Raw genomic sequence first — 17,462 nt, forward strand, 5'->3', positions numbered from 1 at the left:
ACAACAGACTATGCCTCTTTGAAGATGCCATCTCTTTTGTTGGGATCACAAGAATCCTGCTGCTCTTCTTGGGCAGATCTGGGACAAGTTTATTTATATGTGAAATTGAGCTAACACCCATTGGGCTGTAATATTAAAAAAAGACATTTTTTTATTTCTTCTAAGACATTGAAGCAAGCTACTCAAAACTAAGCTGATTATACAGACCTCTTACTGGGTTGGTTTACTTTGGCAGACTCTATCTGAAATATTCATTAATATCATCACTAATTTCACTCAGCAGATTTTATTGAACAGCTACAATAGTAAAGACATTATTTGGAGTAATAGAAACATAGCATTAAGTAAAGTACTTGTTAAGCTTAAATTCTAACTTTGGAGATGATAATTGAACTCCTGTACTCAAGCACTGATAAAGATTTAGAAAACAGGGCTGAGGATGAAGTTAAGTGGTAGGGTGCTTGCCTAGCATGGACAAAAACCCTGGGTTTAAGACTCAATGCAATTCCCTTGCCATACACACACACAAAGATTTAGAAAATGTATATAATAAGGTAAAGTATATAGTGTGGCAGAAGGCCATGGGGGTGGGAAGGTGTCATCATTTTAGACAGACTCTTTTAGGGATTGCCATTTAAATGGGAATATGAAAGAGGGATAAGCAAGAGAAAAGAAAAAAATTAAGGAGGAGATCAGCTTGTCCTAAGACTCCACGGCAGAAAAACTCTGTACTTGAAGAAGAACACAAATCAAATGTGGCTACAGCCCAGTGAACAAAGTGATGGCAGGCAAGAATAAATGCAAATGGCTGGTGTGTTGACATAGAAGATCCTAAGGGCCAATTTACATTTAAACATGGTGCTTATATGAATATCTGGTATGAGTCAGCAAAAATATGGCTGACAGCAGACTTGGGCAGGGTGTGGTCTGATGGAGAAATCTATGTCTAAACACAAAATGACCGATTTCTGAAGAACCCCAAAATAAAGTTATATAATCTGTTGTAGAACTGCTTTTGGTAGAGTGCCACTTTTGTGTGATTCTACATGAATATGGTCTTGCTATTGGAGGCCAGAGCCTTTGCCTTTGCCAGCCTGCCTATGTGTTTTTGTCTGTAAGCCTGTAGGCCTGCCACTGTGCAGCCTGTGGGTTACCTGGCCCTGTGTAGCCCATATGAGTTGGCATGTATCTGGATGCTTGCCAGTGGCTGCATATCTAGCAGCCTTGATCTGGAGTGCATAAATCTCCTTGAAGTTTCTTCAACCTTCTAGACTCCCATGACTCTCTTCCTTTTCCTGGCATCTAAGCCCAGCCAGACCATGCCTGGGCCTGGAAATCACAGTTAGAACATATAATCAATGTTCACTGAGTACCCACCCAAGAGCAGTGCTGTTGTACATGTTTTCTGTCACAGAGGATCACAGCAGCCATTTCCTGGAGGTTTTATGGAAATCAGAGTCTTCCCAGTGCTGGTCAAGAGCAGTTGAGCAGTCCATCTATGCATGCTTTGGAAATCTTGCGGAGTGATTGTGGAATTTAAGAAGAGCCACTGCTGGACACATTTATTAAGCAAGCCTAAATGGCAGACTTGGCTCTTCGCACCTTTGAATATCTGGCCTAAGCAGCATTCCTTCCAGCTCACTAATAAGATCTCCTTAGACTGCAGGACAGGAGACTGAGCCTCTCTATTGTGAGATGAACAAACACTTTTTCCTAAGTTTACAAGAGTATCATAAAGATGTATGCCAAGGAAGCTTTCCTATCAAAACTATAAAATCTGAGAGGAAAAGGATAGCAATGGCAGATAAGCCAGGACCCAAGTAGTTCATTGATTTCTTGCTAAATATCCCTTTCATCGTCTAAGGGAAATGATTCTAACCCAAAAAGAATGCTCCAGAATATCTGCCTCTTAAATGAGAGAAAATTAGTTTAATGTGAATTTGAGGATTTTTTCAAATTTATGAAATTTCTAGTTCATATTTTACTTTACTTTAAGAGCCTATTGATGGGAAAAGTGATGTCCTGTTATTATTTCCTCTGCTTTTTTATTTTTAGTCAGATTGAAAGATTAAATGTAGTGGGGATGGCTTGTTTTTCAATTCAAATCAGCACTAATTCTTTATTTTTCATTTTAATGATGTTTTCCAGAAGAAACAGAACTATTCTGTCTTGTGACTCCTGAGCCTTGTGTGACAGCCACACCACTGAGAATAGAATTATAAATATCAAACCAGAAAAAGAAAAGAAATGGTGGCAATCTGAAAATAGTATTCCTTTCTGGTTTTTCACTTCTTCATATTTCAGTAAGATTCCTTTCTCCTTGGGTGGCTTCATTGATGTCACAGAAGGAGGCTATCCACCTAAACTGGGAAGCTTCATCTGGGAACAAATTGTGTTTTCACATTAAAAAAGATTATTTCCCATCAGAGAAGTCAGAATGTGTTCAGAATGCTTCACTCTTTCCCATGCAGAGGAAGAAAATAGCTCTGTATCCTTTGTTCTTTGTTAAAAACTAAAAGAACATTTATTAAGTATTGGTAATTTGAGCCTGATATGGAACATACTGATATACACTAAAGGCCAGGGGGAGGGCTGAGAATGAGTATGGGGCTTCTTCCTGGTCAGCACATGAGGACACAGACAGACGGAACAGTGTACTTCTCTCTGCAAGCCAAAGATTAAAACAAATTTTGAGTTGGAAGGAAAATTGGCTGCAGACTGAATAACTTTCCTTCCTGGATTCATGCCCTTCTCTGTCTATGAACAGAGCAATGCTGAGCCCACACTGGTCCTGGCCTTCTGTACTTATTAGTCTGACCTTGTCAACCCAGCAAGGCAGCCTTCTCATCCCACTGCAGCTGAGGGTCTCCTGGCCCTAACACACCTCCTTCCACAGGGAACCTCTCTGTTGAGGCTTCCTCACTCCTATTAGTCTCTATTCAACACTGATGAATTTCTCTTGACCACCATTCATCACCTTTGCATGGCACTTTGGGATCCAGCATCTCTGTTCCCTTCAGGCTTGTAAATATGCTTCCTTAAGAACACTCTAATTGCTGGGTGGTGGTGAACACCTTTAATCCCAGCGCTTGGGAGGCAGAGCCAGGCAGATTTCTGTGAGTTTGAGGCCAGCCTGGTCTACAGAGCAAGATCCAGGACAGGCACCAAAACTACACAGAGAAACCCTGTCTCGAAAAAACAAAACAAACAAACAAAACACTCTAATTATAGCAATTTCAGGGATAATCATACCACATGAGATCGTTTAGGGCATTCATACCATGAAGCGTCTTTCTACAACATCCACTTTACAATGCATGAGTGGTATCTGCTGGCTGCCATCTCATTTAGGAGGTCCTCCTGCATCCCAGCTTTTCTATGTTGGCTCTGTCAAGGCCCCCCTTCACTGATGATGAATGGTGTCATTTTTGCCTAATGCTGATTCTGTCCCATGTGTTCAGCATTCGTTCCACTTCTCACAGCAGGAATTATTGCACAGAAGGCAGAGTCTCCACAACGCATTGTAGAGAAGGGAAGCATATCTCCTAATGTGGAGGTCTAAAGCCCAACCTGAAGTGCAGTTGTGAAGTGAAACTTTTCCAAGCTACCCACTTGGAGCTCTAACCATCCTCCATTCACAGCAGACTGGCCATGGTTTTCCTGAGCCATGTAGCCCAGTGTAACTGTGACCCCAAGGTGGAAGAGCCACTGAGCACTTAAGAGATACTCGATCAATGTGGAAATACCCTGGTGTCTAAGATAGAATTGGGGAAGGAGCTATATAATGAAGTGTTAGTAATTTTTTTAATTTAAATAATGTTTTATATGGTTTGACATATTATTAAAATCAATCTACCTCTTTCCTTTTTTAAATATAGCTGCTACACATTCTTAAATTATACACCTGACTCATAGTTTGCCTCCTTTGGAACAGTAATATCCTAGAGAGCTCTGGGCCTCCATTGGGCCAGAACAGGACAGATGCTTCAGGCTTGTGCTAGAGCTGACTAACTACCAAGTCCTAAATGGATTTTGTCACCTCCATAGTCACAGAGAGAACCACAAATTCCCATTCCAAAGGGGATCGATCGATCCAGTTCATGTTTTATGTCAAGTGACAAATTGTAGCTGCAATGACTGCTAACAGCTGTTAAGGAAAGGGTGGGAGGTGGAGAGATGGCTCAGTGGTTAAGAGCACTGGCAGTTCTTCCAGAGGTCCCGAGTTCAATTCCCAGCAACCACATGATGGCTCACAACCATCTATCACGAGATCTGATGCCCTCTTCTGGCATTCAGGCAGAACACTTTTTTAAATAAATATTTAAAAAAGAAGACAAATAATAAATACCACCACAAAATTTAAAAAAAAAAGAAAAGAAAGAAAAAGAAAAGGGTGGGTTGGCACTGTTGGGCGGGGGTTAGGTTTGGGCGGGTTGTGCTGTTGTGAGACTGCTGCTTTAGTCGCTTCGGCGGGTCCAGATTTCATTGAACAGCGACCCTGTCTTCCAAAATGTCAAAAACAAACAAATCCAAGTCTGGGTCTCGATCTTCTCACTCAAGATCTGCATCCAGATCTCGGTCTCGATCATTTTCCAAGTCTCGGTCCAGAAACCGATCTGTCTCCCGTTCAAGGAAGTGCAGGCTGAGTTCTAGGTCTCATTCCAGATCATACTCTCCAGCTCATAACAGAGAAAGGAATCACCCCTGAGTGTATCAGAATCGAGATTTCCGAGGCCACAACAGAGGCTGCCGGAGGCCCTATTATTTCTGTAGGCGAAACCGAGGCTTTTATCCATGGGGCCAGTATAACCGAGGTGGGTACTATCGGTCTAACTGGCAGAACTACCGGCAAGCATACAGCCCTTGTTGGGCCGTTTCCTATCCCGGTTCCCAAAGAGAAGGTCCCCTTCGCCACTGTCCAGGAACCATTCTAGGAGAATTCTGATAAGTCATCCTCTGACAGGTCAAGGCGCTCCTCATCCTCCCGGTCATCCTCCAACCACAGCAGGGTTGAATCGTCTAAGCGCAAGTCTACAAAAGAGAAAAAGTCCTCTTCCAAGGATAGCATGCCATCTCAGGCAGCTGGTGATAACCAGGGAGATGAGGCCAAGGAGAAGACATTTTCTGGAGGTGCCTCTCAAGATATAAAAGGGTCTGAGAGCTCAAAGCCATGGTCAGATGCCACCACCTATAGCACTGGTTCTGCATCAAGGGCCTCAGTTTCTGATCTGAGCCCCCGGGCGAGAAGCCCAGCTCTCAAAAGCCCCCTCCAGTCTGTGGTGGTTAGGCAAAGGTCACCACGCCCTAGCCCTGCGCCAAGACCTAGTCCTCCACTTTCTAATACATCCCAGATGGGCTCGTCTATGTCAGGTGGTGCTGGATATCAGTCTGGAACACACCAAGGTCAATTTGACCATGGCTCTGGGTCTTTGAGTCCATCTAAAAAGAGCCCTGTGGGTAAGAGTCCTCCAGCCACTGGCTCTACATATGGTTCATCTCAGAAAGAGGAGAGCGTTGCTTCAGGAGGAGCAGCATACACAGAAAGACCCAGTGGCTTATTGGCTCAGGAAAGAAAGCTTTTTTGTGACCTAGTCCATAGCAATAAAAAGGAAGAGGAATTTTGTTCCATTTTCCAGCACATACAGTCAGCTCAGTCTCAGCGTAGCCTCTCAGAATTGTTTGCTCAGCACATAGTGACAATTAATTGTTCATCATGTTAAAGAACATCACTTTGGATCCTCTAGAATGACATTACATGAACGTTTTACTAAATACCTAAAGAGAGGAAACGAACAAGGAGCTAAAAATAAGGAAAGCCCAGAGATACACAGGAGGATAGACATTTCCCCCAGTACATTCAGAAAACATGGTTTGACTCACGAGGAAATGAAAAGTCCCCGGGAAGCTGGCTACAAGGCTAAAGGCAAATACAAAGATGATCCTGTTGATCTCCGCCTTGATACTGAGCGTCGTAAAAAAAAAAAAAAAAAAAAGGCATAAGGAGAGAGATCTTAAGCGAGGTAAATCAAGAGAGTCGGTGGAGATTCCCGAGACTCTAGCCACTCAAGAGAAAGATCGACTGAGGAAACAAGAGAAAACTCACAAAGGATCAAAGAAGCAGAAGAAGCACCACAGAGCAGGAGACGGGTCGAGGTCCTCCTCTTCCTCTTCCCACTCATCTCTCTCCTACAAAGCAGAGGAGTACCCCGAGGAAGCAGAGGAGAGGGAGGAGACCACCACAGGTTCAGACAAATCCAGACTGGGGACCAAAGACTTCGTGGGTCCAAATGAAAGAGGCGGCAGAGCTTGCGGAACCTTTCAATTTTGAGCAAGAGAGAGAGGTTGGGGCAGAGGAAACTATTCTGGTAACAATAACAACAACAGCAACAATGACTTTCAAAAGAGAAACCGGGAAGAGGAATGGGATCCAGAGTACACATCCAAAAGCAAGAAGTATTACTTGCATGATGACCGGGAAGGTGAAGGCAGGGACAAGTGGGTGAGCCGTGGCCGTGGCCGAGGAGACTTCCCCCAGGGTCAGGGTCGGTTCATGTTCCAGAAATCCAGTGCCAGCCCCAAGTGGGCCCACGACAAGTTCAGTGGGGAGGAAGAAGAAATTGAAGATGATGAGAGTGGGACAGAGAACAGAGAAGAGAAGGACAGTTTACAGCCCACAGCTGAGTAGGGGCCACTCTTGTTGGAGCCCTTGCCCAGGGGAGAAAGGCGCTAGGAGAGGCTGGTGGAGCTAAACAGGGAGCCTCCAGAAGATCCTGCAATTCCCACCCCACAACCCACCAGCCACACAAAACCCTAAGACAGCAGAGTACACATCCCTGGTGTTGTTTGTCCCACTGGACAGAGGATGCTGGCCACAGCCTAGGACCAGGCCCGTGTTTTTGAGTGGCCCACAATACAGTGAGCTCCTGCCCTTTCTTGTTTGTTGTTGGTGTGTGGGGTGGGGGCAGAGTAGGGAGAATGATGCTGATGCTTGGATTTGGGTTTTTTGTTTTGTTTTGTTTTGTTTTCCCTATTAGAAACTAAGTTTTCTTAACTTCATTTCATTTGGAGCTAAGAGAACTTGAACTTGGTTTTCAGTCTTTTCCTGTCCTAATTTTTAAAAAGCCCTTATATGTTTTCTTTCCTTTATTTTCTTTCTTTTTATGGCATATGTAGTCATATTAGCAGAAAGTTTTTAATTTGGGCAACTTTGATTCTTAAGAGAAAACAAAGCATGTGAATAAACATTGAAATATTAAAAAAAAAAAAAAAGAAAAGGGTGGGTTGCTTTCAGTGTATTCTGGCTTGCTACTCTAAGTCATGTACACTCCAGGTATTTGTGTAAGAAAATGAACCCCCTTTGCCCCCACTAGAAGTAGCCAGGAACTCCTTGGGGAGTGTGTGGCACTGCCACACAGTGATCATGTAAGTTGCCACCAAACCATGCACATGAACAGTCAGGGTGGAACCTATCGTGCCTTCACATGGATTTCCTGGGACATCAGCTACAGATGGGAAAGCATTCAGACCATAAGCCCAGTGAATTTACAGGGCTTTAATTGCATGGGCCACTAGCAAGGTTGAACATAATAAGCAGGACTCTCACTATCACTGATATTCTTCTTGCTGGGTTTTTCTTTAGGTATTGATCATGTCAGCATTAAACTGGACCTGGAGGCCCTGTTCTACTTCAGCTACCTCATTCTGACCTTTAAGGTACTGAGGACAGGCCTGCCACCCCCTTTATGGCCAAAAATGTACCATATCAACCCAAAATTTGTCTTCCTGGATTCCTAATGGAAAACAAAAACCAAATAAGCCTACACTCTAGTTTCATCACCTGGGCTTTGTTCTTGAATTAATTGAAATAGAAAACATTGCTTGTTATTCAGTGACTATATGGTTAATAAAAATCTTATAGAGGACAAAGGCAAGAAATGTCAAGTGCTAGGATGACAGCAACCACAAGAACCAGATGAGGACAGTCTCTGGGAAAAAAAGAGTAGGAATTGGAAACACTTAGAAAGAAGACAGAGCCAGAAGAGGAGGATTTGGTGTCTTCTAAGGGCTGTCAGAGAGCGGTGGTGATACTACAATCTGTGTGTCTGTGTGTATCCGTGTGCAAGTGCATGGACACATTGTGCATACGCATGTAGAGGCCAGAGGATTCCTCTGACATCATTCACCTTTTTTTGGAGACGTTGCCTCTCACTGGCCTGGGACTCACCATCTAGGCTAGGGTGAAGGGCTCTAGTAAGCCCATACTTAGCAAACATGGCTCTGGCATGCCTTGCCCTTCCCCCATTCCCTCTGTCTTGATAAACTGTTAGATTGCATTCCTAAAGCTAGCCACTAAGGTCTATTCGTTATTCGACTACTTCCCTCTGAGGCTGGCCACCAAGGTCCAGCTATCAAAATATTGAAGTTCAGCAACCAAAAAATCCCATTTTTGGATCACCTAATTAACATGGCCAGTTAAAACTAAACACCTCATCCTAACAAAGGGTTTCCCCTTTTCCCTTTATAAACTGCCATTTGCCTATGGGCTATGCCTGTCGTCTCTCCATCTGGAGGCAGTCTTGTGTCCCCTCCTCCTTGTTCCCTTCCAGTTCTCCCTTGTCCTCTATCCCCTGTCTTTGTCTCTTATTCCCTGTCCTTATTCCCTCTGGGGCAAACTAATCTCCTTTGGGCTGAGAACTTGGTGTTGGGGTGTCTTGTGCTGACTCCTGTCCTTTTACTAGGCTGGTGATGCTGTGAGCCCCAGGGATCTACATATGTCTACTTCCCCAGTGCTGAGACACAAAGTCCTTGGGAGTAAACTCAGGTACCTGTGCTTGCAAGCCCACGAAGCTGTCTCCCCAACACACACACACACACACACACACACACACACACATCACTTTAAATCACTCACTAAAAATCTAATTTTAGGAGACTGGGATCAGTTTATAGTCATAAAAGGAAAAAGAATAGGCAGGCGGCAGTGGCACACACCTTTAATCCCAGCACTGGGGAGGCAGAGCCAGGCAGATCTCTGTGAGTTTGAAGCCAGCCTGGGCTACAGAGTGAGATCCAGGACAGGCACCAAAACTACATAGAGAAACCCTGTCTCGAAAAAACAAAAAAAGAAAAAGAAATAAAAATAAGCAGATATGGGGGGAAAAAAAGTCATATGAGTCTTTACCCCAAAGAACTTCACCATCTCTCATGGATACAACAGAAATAGCAAATTATAACACAAAGTGCAGAGATGTATATATAATTGGAATGCAAGGAACTTAATTAAGAGGTTCAGTTTGCCCTAAGCAATCAACACAAACTTCATAGATGGGTTTTTAATAATGTTTAAGGGTTTGCCTGAGGAAAAGTATTTGAGGGAAGGAGAGCCATAACAAAATGCTCTGAAATATTGACGTATTGGTGAAATTATTAAGGCCACTCCACGTAGTTAAAAGGAGATTTATTTAATGGCGTAACTTACAAATTAAGGAATAGGTAGGTCGCGGAGTCTGGGGAAGGTGTATCACAGTCCAGCGGTGTTCTCTGGAGCTCTGCTCAGTCCACCTCTCCAGTCCAGGGTCCCGCAACAGAGAGAGCGCCCGCCGATCCAGATCTCGGGTCCCCCGGCGCCTCCCTTGGCCCCGCCTTGTAGGCGTGGCAGTTGCCGAAGTCTCAATGGGGGTTGGAACTTCCAGATCAAAGCTGGAATGGCTACCCACTACAACTTATATGCCATGTTCTTGCATTAATTATTTACACAGCAGCAATGTTTTCAAGGTGTAATTAGATTCTGAGGAAATGTGCATTGATAAATAAATATCCACTTCTTGGAATGAGATCTAGGTATAACGATTGTAATTGTATAATAGACTTTTTAAAAAAAGCATGATATGAACTTAAAAATGAAAATGTTCAAGGTAGGTAATCTGATCTGCTTTCGTTAATCATTGTGATGTATATAAACTTTTTCATAGACTTTTCAACCTGCTGCAATGTTAGCAGAATGTTCCACAGACTTTGGATGCACCTGGAACATGCTCAGGCATTCTTCAGAAGACTGTAGCTTCCTTCCCTGGCATCAGTGTGGGCCAAGCCTCAGAAGTGAGAGAACTGGTTCGTGAATCCAGATACTTGGTTATTGAACCCTCAACTGGTGTTGGGGTGCCACTTCTTTCTCTGGGTTTAGTTCATCATAAATTAAACATTATAATATGCTTAACTTAAATTTAAATAGTATTGGCTGAAATGTGGTGTGAGCTGTTGGTCTACGTTGAAGAGAACTGAATAGTAAATAATAAAAGCATTATCAGAAATAATCCTGCACAAGTGTGCTCAGCTGAAGAAGCAAAGGCCTAAAATCTAACTGAGCACCATGGCCTGGGGACCCAAGCTTTGCAAAGCAGCCACTCAGCCAGCAGCAACCCTGAGCTGGATGTTCCCACTGCCTGCTCTGCAAACCACCCAGGTGGAACCTCAGGAACATCCCTCTGCCCATAACTGGTGGCTGGGAGAGGGGCAGGGTGGGAAGAGAGTTGGAGGATGCTGCTTAATCAGGCAGAACAGACCTGGTGTCAGGGGACAGTCCCCGAAATGCCTTCCAGGTCTAGGTTGGTGATAATTCTCTGAGTTGTCCACCACTCTGCCAAAGGCCCACTGGGAGCCTCCTCCTCTGTTTACTCCAACACCTATGCAGCAAGAGCCAGCAGTCCTGGTGAATCACTCAGTCACCTCTGATGGTACTTCCTCTCATACAAATCCCAATGATAACCTAAAAACCAACACCAGCTGAGACGCAAAGGCCTTTTGACAGAGTCAAGATCTCTTCTCTAAGAGAAAATGAGACAATTATATTTGGGGATACCATATTATAAATTCACCTATGTTTATCTTGCAGATTGTTTTAAAAGTTTTGGATCCCAGTTTGGAAATAGAAAACCTGTACAGCCCTATATGGATTATGTTACATTTTCACTTTTTAAAATTCTATGTCAGGAGTGTTTTTTGTCTTTGCATTTCTATGGTGGGCTGGGAGAACACCAGTCAAGGAAAGCACCTTGAACCCACAAACTCATGTGCACATTGATTTGTTATATTTTCCTTCTCAAGACCTATGACACTAATAAACTTGAGGAAAAACTTTGCCAAGCTCAACACGCTTGGGGATACTTCACTTGGAAGGAAGCAAAATGGTTCCCTTGATAAGTACTGTTCTGCTCTTTACAAGATGGTTGTTCTGGGAAGCTGCTTTGGCAGTGGCCATGGCAGTGAAGGTAACCCTCTCCAGAAGGTATATGGGGATTTTTTCAGTCCTCCAGGAATGGTAACTTGTTAACCCAAAAGAGCGGCTGGCTCTTCCCTGCAGAGGAGTCTTTCACTCCTCTGGTACCAAATGCAGACCAGACTACTCTGTGACCATTACCTAATCCTAATACCAGGTTTGTATGAAAGCAAATATCACTGAGTGAGGCCACCTGGGACCTTTCAGTACCTTTAGACCAGTGGTTCTCAGCCTGTGGCTCATGACCCCCTTTCACAGGGGTCATCTAAGACCATCCTGCAATCAGACATTTATGTTATGATTCATAACAGAATCAAAATTACAGTTATGAAGTAGCAACAAAAATAATTTTGTGGTTGGGGGTCACCACAACATGAAGAACTGTATTAAAGGGTTGCAGCATTGGGAAGGTTGAGAACCGCTGCTCTAGACAGAGGTGCCTAGATTATGCCACCTCTGGGCATATACATTCATATACAGAATTTAAACTTTATGATTTCAAGTTAGCACCACTATGTTTTTTGCTCTTTCTCACATTTTATTTTTCATTATTCTTTTAGGATAAAGAATGTTTCTAGGATTGAACCATAGTTCTACAATCATGCTCTCACAAAAATACATTAAAGATATGTTTAATGAAAGACCTATGTTGAAAGCTAAAATGTGTTTAATGATTATCTGGTGTTGTAAAAATGGTCAACCCACGTGATAGCCTTGAGCTTTGAATAACTCAACACTGTGGGTTGCTCTCATTCTTGCTTGTTGTTTTTGTGGTGCTGAAGATGAAACCTGGGCCTAGAACATTCCAAGTAAGATCTATATGAGCATATATATATGTGTGTATATATATATATACATATATATATGTATGTATATATATACACATACTGAACTATATATTCCAACCCAAGAATTCTATTTTTTTGCAGTGGTGTGTCTGCTAAGCAATTTGGACTGTGTGTGTGTGTGTGTGTGTGTGTGTGTGTGTATGTTTTGTGCATGTTTGTGTATGTGTACTTGTTTGTGTGTATATATGTATGTGTTTGTATATATATAGGTGTGTGTTTGAATGTATGTGTATGTGTGATTGTGTATGCATTTGTGTATGTGTGTGTATAATGTGTTTGTGTGTGTGTGTGTATATTGATAAGCTTTGAATCCCTAGTTGTTGAGTATCCACCTCCACTGATGTAATAAGCCAATGGGGCCAAATTAATAAATCCAAGTTTAATAAATAGAGCAAAGCAATCCTGGGTGACCCTTGGAAAGGCAGAGGAAGAGTCATATGGCAGATATGGCTACCAGGCCCTAAGGAACCTGTAGGCATGGTCTTGAGCAGCCCCAGGGAGGGACTGGCTTTTGGTGGGCTTTGAGAGGTGGGTCTGGAGCAAGAGGGCAGCTCTAAAGGAGGGGCTGCTGTTTGGTGGGCTTTGAGGGGGCGGATTTAGGGAGAGAGAGATGGGGGAGGGGAGTTGAGATGGAGCGTCCACCAGAACATCTATGTATGTTAGTTTCTGTGTGTATGTGTATACATTTTTGTGTATTGATGTGATTGTGTATGTTTGTGTATGTGTGTGTGGTGTGTGTGTTTGTGTGTCTATGTGTGTTTTTGTATATGTGTGTATGTGTATTTGCATGTGTGTGTATGTATGTGTGTTTGTATGTATGTTTGTGTATATTTTGTGTATGTGTGTATGTTTGTGTATACAGGTGTATTTTTGTGTATATGTGTATATGTGTGATTATATATATGTGTGGTTGTGAGTGTATTTGTGTGTTTGTGTAAGTATGTATGTGTGTGTATATGTATGTCTGTGTGTGTGTATTTTTGTGTATTTGTGTGACTGTGTGTGTATGTGTGTATGCTTGTGTAAGTGTGTTTGTGGGTAACAGGGTCTCCTACATCTGACCTCAAGCTCCATATGTAGCAGAAATTGGCCTTGAACTCCTGCTCCTCTTCCCTACAGCCTCCCTAGCTCTGGGATTCTGGCCATGCACAACCACACTTGGCTTTGAACCATTTATTGGTCACCTTCCTCTCAGCCATGGTGTGGTGGCCACAGCACCTTCCCACTCAGCAACACTCCTCTCCAACTATAAATCATTTTGTGAAAATCCAAGAGAATATCATTTTTCTCAAGCTTCCATTCCTAACTATCTATTTTCTCCTAATCTCCTAACTTCACTATGCCCAATCCCATGTGCCCCCACCCCATCCTAAGCCTCATCACACTAACAGCTGCAACTTGCTGCCCCAAACTAGAATTCTGTAAGCAGTCACTCAACTTCTGAAATTTAAGGAGTTGAAATCTGGGTCAGCATTATCACTGATACCCAGCAAGCTGTGTTATGTCGGTTTCCATTGACAAGCCTCCTCATCCTCAAAGAGAGTTTAACACGGTTTGCCACACCAACAGTCCTCATGGCTGCTGTCTGTCAGCACAGTATTGAAGGCTCCAACTGTGGGAGATGCAAGTTTTTTTCCAAGATGCCTGAAGAGCACTTAGTGAGGCCACAGGCTGAGCTCCTCACTGTGATGTCCTAACTTCTTCAGTTATCTCACATGGGAAAATCAGCTTCCCTGACTGTCACATCCCAAATTAATTACTTATGTGCATATTCTGTGGCCAAGCTTCAGAGTGGGGCAGAGGGTTACAAAACCAGGGACAATGCAAGTCCAAGCATTTGGTGAGCACTGGATTTGGTACACACTGGGTGTGGTACAGGAATCTCCACCACCTGCATCATCACAGGAGAAAGGAGGTCCAGAGTTGAGACTGCTAGGCTGTAGTACTTTACATAAATTACATAGGTTAACTAAGTGTTGTTTTTGGTAAAGTGTTTACTGCCTCTGAATTTTCATGAACTTCAAGCCACCTTGTTATCCCACTTATTTTCCCAGATTTAGAAAAAACAAAAAATAGAACATGAGGTAATGACAGGCCCCTAGAACAGTGATGTTAAAAAAAAAAAAAATGAACCCAAATCCACATCTGTGACAGTCACAGTATTCAAGACAAAGCCAGCTCAGCCTGTTTACAGAGAAAAAAAACAAGGTAGCGGCAGAGAGGCGCAGACATTACCACAAAAGCAAACATCCCCAATCCTCTACCCCAACAGCCCTCCAGGCTCTCTTCTCTTCAAGCTGAGGCTCGGCTGAGATAAAATGACCGGCTGAGATAAAATGACCTGCTATTACACTTACAGCTCATCTGGACTCCACATGGAAGCTAATCAGGGCTCAGCTCCAGCATCTTACAGAACATAGAACATTCCAGGTGAAAAAGAAAAAAAAAAATCAAGTTTACAAAGTGTAATTTGTAAAACAAAACAAAAAAAAAGTCAACTGACCACCACCACACATACTGCCACTGTGGTTTCTAGATGACAAGGAATTTATTTTGTTTGCATGAAGATTGCATATTAAACATTCAGAGAACATTTTCTATAAAGACTGTGAGCAGAATCCCTATTAGACCTTGGAAAGCACCTGTTTGGGGCATGGTACTCTTGGTTTAACCATGGAAAGAAGAGAGTGAGGTGGGAAAGCAACCACGGACATACCAGCCCAAGACTACAAGACTGAAACAGTCAGGCATCCACCTCCCCTTGTTCAGCATGACATGGCTGTGTATGAGGCAAACAGAGGCCTCAGCCAGGGCATACCTGAGCACTGCCATCTCTCTGTGACCAATGCACACTACTCCCATTTCTACAAGGACCTACTCAAGAGCATCTTGGATCCTTAGGTGTGTCTTTGTGAGTCCTCAGCCTCTCCTCACTCTTTCTGGCTGAGCAAGCTCTAGCCTGGCCTCTTGGAGCTGCTTCCAGTGCACCCTCTAAGCTTAACTGGGTCAACAAAATACCTTGTGGAGGCTGTATGCAAAGTAATTTCCTCTTTAAGAATGCTTTTTCTTACATACAAATGGAGCCAAATAATGTTGGGCAGGCCTAAGAGTCTTGCAGCAAGACAGGGAGTAGAGGGGCGGGTAAGGCAGTCATTCCAGATCTTCCCAGGAAAGGCTTTTAGCTTAAGATTTTCCAGGTGCCTTGAAAGTCAACTTAGGGAAATAGGAATGAAACTGGTTGAAGCATTTGACTGATTGTAGACAATTCAATTTTGCTGTTAGGATGAATTCAATAGGGTATTGCCTTGATGCATTAAAAAGATGTTTTAAAATCTTTGAGGCTAGGCAGGGAGGCTGGAGACTGAACCTAGGGCTTCTTACATACTAGGCAAGTGCTCTAACTATTGGCTCATCTTCTTAATCTTGTTTGTTTGTTTGTTTGGTTGGTTGGTTGGTTGGTTGGTTGGTTGTTTTTTTGAGACAGGGTTTCCTCTGTGTAACGGCACTGACTGTCTTGGAACTCGCTTTATAGACCAGGCTAGCCTCAAACTCACAGAGATCCACCTGCCTCTGCCTCCTGAGTGCTGGGATTAAAGGTGTGAGACACCACTGCCCAGCTTTTTTATTTTGTTTTGTTTTGCTTTTGTGTTTTGGTTTTTTATTTTTCCATTTTTGACACAGGTCTCCCTAAGCTTTCCCAGTGGGCCAGAAATCATTCTGCAGGTGAGGAAGTCCTTGAAGTTGTGATCCTCTTGCCTCAGCCTCTCAAGTAGTTGGAATTATGAGCCTCTGCCACCAGGTCCAGGTAAAAATGGTCTATCTTTAATCACAACCTTTAAAAATGTAGTTGTTCTAATGTATACAAAGTGATAGCACAATGAACACCCATATCCATGTCCCGCTTTATCAAATTCAAGTAACTTACCTTGATGTCCTTGGAGATTCTTTATAGACCACAATGGGTGCTGTGCAAGGTGCCTGTCTGCCCCATTAAACTTCTTAGAAGTCACTGCTCTTGGATAATTGCTATTTACTCTTGCCAAGCTTGTGTTTACACTCCCGGGCATGTTCTTGTTCACAATGTATGTTGGCATGTTTTCAGACTTTTGTCAATGATGGCTTTGGGTAAATGGTATTATATTACATATGTCCTGTCAACAACTTGGGCATTTCATTCCACAGTGTTGATTATTTTTTCAGATTTGCCCCATAGCAGGTCACCCTAGTCCTTCCATTGCATTGTTTAAAATAATCCTTCCTATAAATAGAATAGGATGTATTTTCTTCTGTTGCTACAATAAACCTTCTTAAATTTATAAGCAAAGTCTATCCAGAAGGAGCATAAGGAGGAGTGGAATTCCTGAACCATGGGCTGTGCATCTCTTAAATATGGTTGGATAACACTGAATTGCTTCCTAGGCTAGCGTGTCAGTTATGATCACACACAAGTAAAAGAAAACCCACTCTGGTTTCAGCTCCTTGCCAGCCCTGGGTTTTGCCAAGCTTCAACCTTTGCTAACTTTAGTTTTGTTACACTTTCATTACTAATGAAGTAACATATCATTCGTGGTTTAGTTTGCATTTTTCTGTAGATCTGGGACTAAATGAGGCCAGCAAAGCAGTAGGTCCCTAAATTTAAGGCAGTGCTTGCTGTCTGAGTCATGTAAATATAGGGCTACCACTTGCCACTTGCATGAATCTGAAAGTGAGAACCTCCTTAAATTATGCACATGAGGCACCTTGCTTGCCACAGTTTAGTCCCATCATTGCTATGCAATATCCTGGATAACAATACCATCTGATTTAACATGCCCAATGTCAAGAGGTGGGTTTGAGCCTTTACTCCCCTTATAAACTAGCAAATTAGTCTATTATTGTTTCATAGATGTTGGTAAGACATAAAATCCATGGACCAAAGACAAAGGACATTCTTACAGCCTAGCAAGCACCAGTGTTGTATTAGCCTAGGTTTCCATTTGCTTAAATTCTAAGTCCCATGAGATTCCAGGTAGTGAGTTTACACAGCTTGGAGGAATCACTGCTTCTCTAGAGAGGAAAAGCAAGTCTGATCTTAGTTGGAGTGATGATGTTATCTTCTCTGTCCAATGCTTGCTGCTAACTCAGCCCTAAGAAGTCCCCTGGGTAAAGAGCAAACAGCTCTGCAACTGCATCCAATACCAAAGCAAAAGAGGAGACCTGCTGGGAAGCCATAAATGCAAGCTCTTCTTAATCACAATAGAGCGATTTCTATACAAATGTAGTTCAATAGCCAACAGAATACATCCCGTGTCTTAGAATTCAGACTTTAAATGATAATGCAGAAAAGAATCAGTGAAGGC

The 17,462-nt window shown here is 42.9% G+C and overlaps 1 protein-coding gene and 1 pseudogene across 1 annotated transcript in view; both read left to right on the forward strand.

Moving 5' to 3' along the window:
* Positions 1-381: 381 nt before the first annotated feature.
* Positions 382-17,462, forward strand: part of Lamb4 (laminin subunit beta 4) — a 118,792-nt gene continuing 101,711 nt past the window's right edge. Inside the window, 7 exon segments of the mRNA XM_052738248.1 lie at positions 382-452; positions 2,197-2,267; positions 7,640-7,713; positions 9,972-10,060; positions 10,062-10,158; positions 10,892-10,956; positions 11,104-11,317. Of these exon segments, the coding sequence (XP_052594208.1) occupies positions 382-452; positions 2,197-2,267; positions 7,640-7,713; positions 9,972-10,060; positions 10,062-10,158; positions 10,892-10,956; positions 11,104-11,317 (681 nt within the window).
* LOC128110633 (thyroid hormone receptor-associated protein 3-like) lies at positions 4,511-6,792 on the forward strand (annotated as a pseudogene).

The sequence above is a fragment of the Peromyscus californicus genome, unplaced genomic scaffold (assembly GCF_007827085.1).
Source record: "Peromyscus californicus insignis strain IS unplaced genomic scaffold, ASM782708v3 Scaffold_15__1_contigs__length_86483966, whole genome shotgun sequence".
In the NCBI taxonomy this organism is placed as follows: domain Eukaryota; kingdom Metazoa; phylum Chordata; class Mammalia; order Rodentia; family Cricetidae; genus Peromyscus; species Peromyscus californicus.